At 48.3% G+C, this 5,791-nt stretch overlaps 1 protein-coding gene across 1 annotated transcript; it reads right to left on the minus strand.

Annotated features, from left to right (window-relative positions):
• Positions 1 to 1,700: 1,700 nt before the first annotated feature.
• senp6a (SUMO specific peptidase 6a) lies at positions 1,701 to 5,529 on the minus strand. Its single transcript, XM_017405411.3, has 10 exons — positions 5,348 to 5,529; positions 5,118 to 5,234; positions 4,910 to 5,032; positions 4,741 to 4,833; positions 3,775 to 4,070; positions 3,604 to 3,692; positions 3,436 to 3,524; positions 3,289 to 3,357; positions 2,547 to 2,697; positions 1,701 to 2,392 (listed from the first exon to the last, which is right to left on the minus strand). Exons 1-10 carry the CDS (start codon positions 5,455 to 5,457, stop codon positions 2,156 to 2,158), a joined length of 1,374 nt encoding a protein of 457 aa, XP_017260900.1. The 5' UTR covers positions 5,458 to 5,529; the 3' UTR covers positions 1,701 to 2,155.
• Between the last annotated feature and the right edge of the window lie 262 nt (positions 5,530 to 5,791).

Below are 5,791 nucleotides of genomic sequence, written 5' to 3' on the forward strand. Positions count from 1 at the left end.
CCTCCTCCTGCGGTCTCTTGCCTCCTTCTACCTGCTCCTGCCTCCACCTGCAGTCTCCTGTCTCCTCCTTCTGCCTCCTCCTGGTACAGTTTAGGAACAAGACGGCTTTAAAGATGTGCTGACAGAGATGTTCAGGTCAGACAGCAGAGACCAGGAGGCAATCCAGCCATAAAACAAGGAGGAAGTAGCAGGAGCCAAAGTCCCTTCAGGAAGCAGGAGTTTTCTGCTGGAGAGGCCTCCACCCAGGAGGAAATAAAGAAACCATAAGAACAATAAGCTGAAAAAATGCCACAAGTTATGTTAAAGCTCAAAGAGCAGCATGTAGAGACAGGAAGTCAGCAGATAATAGCAGTGAATTCACAGCCAAGCGCAGAACACAATGAGAGCTCTTATATAATCTCCAAACACCAACACCTCATCTCTAATAATCATGGCTCCTGAAATAAAAACACGAGCAGCAGCTTTGTGTTCATGCAGAGCATGGAGACTCGGCGGGGGCAGCAGCCGGGTGTTGGGGCTCTGCAGGCCGCAGCAGAGCTCAGGCTGGGGGTCTGCAGGACAACAACCAGCCTCCTCAGTCCGTGGCAGGGCTCTCCCATCCCCGCTGCCTGCTTCTGTCCCTCTTCCAACCGCCTGGGACGAGCCAGTCTTCTGCTTTCTGCCTTCAACTTTAAATTTAACCATTTTTGAACGGAGTCTGGCGAGAGCTCCGAACAACAACAGAGCTCAACGAGCTACGTGTCCAGAAATATTACATTTGCAATAAAAATTTAATGAAGGCTGTGGTTATTATCAGCTACAGGACAGAACCTCGGTCGTGTTAAATGTTCGGCTCGTCCGCTCAGCACTCATAGCCCGGTCAGCTAGCTAACAGCACGGTCTCATTAAAGGAATTCTCCCGGTGCGGACACCGGTTCTTACCTGCTTCGTCTCTGAGAGGAAGCTCCGGAAACTCCGACAGATGCTTTATAGGAAATACAAATATTTATCTTTGCTTCTTTAAATTCCGAGAAAGGAAACAACCTCAGCCGGTTCGCTCCGGATAATCTGCGTCCGCACCGGCAGCCTGGTGTCCTCTCTTCCCGGCCAGCAGCCTCCCACTCCCGCAGCAATCCTGGGAAACAGCCCCGTGACGTCACAGGCCGGCTGCCTGGCGGAGGCCGCCTGCAGGGGGCGCTGTGGGCAACCGCAGGCTGGACCTCCACACAAACATTTATATTTACAATATATGGCGATGGGCAGAAAAACATTAAAACAGTTAAAACAAAAGGACAAAGAAACCAACATGTTTTTACAGAATTTAACAGTTAATCATTTCTGTAGGTATGTTTGTAAACATGTATATTTTAATCAGTGCTATGATGCTTATTTTAAAACTTTTACATCAGTAGTTAAAACAGAAAAGAACCTCCTGGTTAGAAGACCAGAGCCAGCTGCTGAATTATCTGCTCACATCTGTGCTTTAAGATCAAAACTAAGGCTCGATTCAGGCGTGTGAGAGGTCCAGATGTCCCCCACCTCTCACACAGAGACTGCTGGAGACAGAGACCAGCTACTAAACGGAAAAGTTGGATGGATTCAATAATATACACAGTCAAGTTTTATCCTAATCTTTGAGGATTTTACTGCAGAGATGAATCTTTCAGGACTCATCCGTTCATCAGACACTCAGAACAAGAACACATCTGAGCCGAAGGAGCTGCGTTTTCACCCAAAGTTTGTTTTTAATGTTGAAAATTCATCCAGTCCACATGGCAGAGACATAACAAGCACAGAACGACTGCAGATCAGTTCTCTGAAAACAGCTCCTGTTTCTCCAGACGGGTGGACTGATAACTTACATTACATACAACCTCCTCCGTTTATTCTCTTCTTCCTCTAAACAAGTTCAAAGCATAAAAAATACTGAGGAAGGAGCCGAACAGAACCTCCTGGACAGAGAAACATCTATGGAAACATAACTTAACAGGAAACTTCATCAATGAGTCTTAAAACAGGAAGTCCAAAGGCAGCGTATTTACACGTCATGTTTCGTTGGGTCCAACGTTCCTGGAAGGAGTTCAGAACCGATGGAGAAATGTTGAAGTGAAACCAGCAGCATACGATCCGGTTCAGACCCGGTTCAGGCCCGATTCAGGCCCGGGTCAGCGCCCACTCAGGGGCTGACGGGGAGGTTTGGCAGTTGGGCGCTCGACCCAGACGTCTCTTCGATCTCGGGCTCCTCAGGAGAAGTGGGCGGAGCCTCCACCAGGTCCGACTCCTTCCTGTCCAGGTCTTGCTGGGCCTGGATCTTCAGGATCAGCTCCTTGATCTCCTTGCGCTTCGTCTTCATCCTGAGCTGAGGAAACCACTCCGACAGGTTCACCGGAAGATCGAAGCTGGGAATGGGATTCTGGAAGGAGAGAAAAAGATGTTCCTCAAACAGGCAACAAATTCAGAGCAAGAAAGACGAAACTCTGGATTCTTCTTAAAATGATGACTGACTTTAATCTATAATAAAAGGTCAGGATTGACTGCAGCTGAGTGAGGAGGAGGCAGGACATCACCTCGAAGAAGCTCTCCACGTACTGCAGGATGTAAACTCCACAGTCGCTGAAGTTATCCTGCTGAGGCACACGGGGGCTCGAGCCCCTCATCACCTCCTTCCCAAAGCTCCTCTGAGACGCCTTACGCACCTCCCACTCCACCTCCAGGTACCTGAAACAAGACGCACACGGCCAGAGCGTCAGCTGCGGCTCTGAGGAAGCTTCTGGATGATTTCTGCCAACAGGAATTTCTGCAGCCATGTTGAAGGTACCAAGCAGCTCCAACACCAACATCTGACTCCTCCGAAGCCCAGCAGGAAGAATCTAAGCTGACAGAGACAGACTCTTATTGTGAAAGTCCAGGCTCAGTGCTCCTCCTGTTCCTCTGAATCCTCTCTTAGAGACAACATGAAGGATCTACGGGGACGGCCATGATGGAAACAGGAGGAAGAAAAGCATGCTGGGTAATATAGAAGACTCACTCCCTGAAAACATCATTGATGTCACAGTTTTTAGTGACTTCCTTCTCTGTCGTCTGATGTTCTGCTACTGAAAGTCGACAGTTTTTCTCCATGCTGCAGAGTGGTGAAACTAAAACACTAAAAAAGTTCATGACGTAAAGTTCTGAACAGAGCACTGACCCTTATGTTTGGGTTTTTCATTGCAGAGTTGTTTTAGCAGGAAAAAGTAAAGTATATGCTGTTCTTCAGTGTTTTCACTGCTGAACTTCCTGCTGTGGAAATGAAGGTCGGACACAACTCACTCTCTGAGGGTCTTCACTACATTAGACCGGGTCGGACCTCGCAGAGAGTCCATGATGAGGATACAAGGCCTGAAAGAGCAAGACAGAACAGGTCATGTTTAACTGCAGCGCCCCCCACAGCTCAAAAAGCACAACTGCATCCCTCACTGTTTGCAGATGGTCGGTTTTGAGGCTAAACTCGACAAGTTGGAGGCGGCGGCGTCTTCAAACAGAGCTCCATCTTCGCTGCACTCGTCCTGCACACACAGGCAGAAATATTTACCCACGGGATGGAAAATGGGATTGAATCAGAGGGAAATCAACGGAGCGGAGTACCTGACAGGAGCTCTGGTCATCAGAGAAGGTGTAGGTGTCGTCGTCTCCTTTTCCTGAACCGTAACAAACACTGATTCTGTGCAGCTCGCCTTCACAGACAGGAAGAACAGGAAAATGATTCTTCTGAAAACTCAACAAAAACCCCAGAAAGCATCTGTTGTTCAAACTCACTCGTGTACTGCTGCTCCGGCTCGGCCCGGTTGTTACCCGGCGGGTCCTGGGCCCCCTCTGAGTTCTCAGAGCTGGGGTCACAGTCCACCTCCGCAGGCTCCTCGGGCTGGTCCGACAGGCCGTCCAGCCCGTCTGCGTCCGGAGACAGGGGCCGGCAGTGCTCCGGGATGTTCTCCTCGGACTGCGGTTCTGCGGTGGAGCCGGAGGCCAGCGTCGGGTCGAGGTACAGAGGGTTCTTCTCAAACACCGGACCCTCCAGGCCCGGGAAGCAGATGACCGCCAAGTACCAGTGAGCTCTGCCCAGAGGAGAGTTCAGAGGAGCGCTTTAATGAGCCTGAGGGGTTCGGTACCGCTGGTTCTGGACCACGGTGGTCTCTGCTCTGACTAGTCTGCAGCTCATCTGATTGGAGTCTCAGCTCCAGTCTTCAAAGTTTTATTGGTTCATCTAATGTTAACATTTAAACCTTCACACAGCCGTCAAGATGCACAAATTATTCCTGCAGAAATATTAAAATGTTTCTGTGGACTTTGGCCCCAGGCTGCACAGGAAGTGCTACAGCTCACTGCTGCTGCAGCACTGGGAAATAACCGTGTAATGCAGAAACCGCTCACCGCTCGCAACGACAGCGACCCACTTTGACTGTGTTAGGACTAGCCTTTAGCTCATCAGTTACAGCTGAATTATTTCTCCAGACTGAGGTCATTTAAACCATCTACAAGATGCTCAAGGGTTTCTGCAAGTTTCAGTCAGGTCCATCTCAGACCTTTACAGTTCAAGTTTAAGACCTGCATGAATTATGAAACAGAACGAGTCATTTTACACTAAATTCAGAAAACTAACAAGGCCAAAGGTTCGACCTGACTGGCTGATGGTTGGAAATGAGATGACTAACCCAACAAGCCACTGGAGCAACTAGTTTTCCTCAAACTTTGGTAAAGTAGCACATGAAAACCCTGTTTCCTTACGACTCGTTGATGGGAACAAAGATGAAATCCTTCTGGAACAGATCCACGTGTCGAGTCCACGTCTTCACCCTGTTGTGCTTTCTCTTCTGGATTCTGGAAAATAAAATAAAGTTGATAAAAGAGAAACAAACCCTTTGAATGCGGTTTGTGAGCCGCTCCTGGCACTTACGGCAAGCTCGTCGTGTCCGCGCCGTTCCTGCGCTCTCTCTGGTTCAGCCGTTTGTAGAAGAACGAGCTGAACACGTGGATTCTTTGTGCATCTTCTTTTTTCAATTTTTCCAAAACTAAATATCTACAAGTACAGAAACACTTTCATGTTTTAAATCTAAAATCTAACTTTGTGAGAGAAAAACAAGCCAGAAATGAGCGATACTCACTTTAAATAAAAGTCTATGATAACATCGTTAAGGAACTCTCCATCATTAAGGCAGTGAAGGTCTTCATTCGTGACAGATATCCCTCCTTTGGCTGGAGGCGGGGGGTACATCATTAACCTGCAGGACAAATCAAACATGGTTCCTCTGAAGGTTCTGCTCATGTTTGTTTGTGAACATTTTCAGGTAAAGATGTTTCGTTACTCGGTAAGCTGAAAGTGGCAGTCACTCACTTCACAACGGGTCCGGAGAAGGTGGGCTGGAGGTCGGCCATGTCCTCGTCCTCCTCATCAAAGAACGCGCTGGCCTGCTGGCGCGTGGCCATGCGTGTGCGCGTCGGCATGCAGGCGGCGGTCACCGGGCAAACCTTGGAAGTCTTTAGATCCGGCTTAGCCTGCAAACAGAAGGAGAGACAAGTATAAAGTTTACAGTCAATAAATGACTTCAGACTCATCCAAGATGACAGATAAGAAAAATGCAGCAGAAAAACTAATCCTACAATAAACAACAAACACGTTAAACCCAACACGGCACCAACAGATGTTATTATTTACAGAAATATCTGCAGCTTCAGAATATTTACAGCTGAGACAGCGTTAGTGTCAGTCAGGAAACAGTTCAACAAACACACAGAGCTGACAACAAACACACAGAGCTAACAACAAACACACAGAGCT

Source organism: Kryptolebias marmoratus, linkage group LG19, assembly GCF_001649575.2.
Source record: "Kryptolebias marmoratus isolate JLee-2015 linkage group LG19, ASM164957v2, whole genome shotgun sequence".
NCBI lineage: Eukaryota > Metazoa > Chordata > Actinopteri > Cyprinodontiformes > Rivulidae > Kryptolebias > Kryptolebias marmoratus.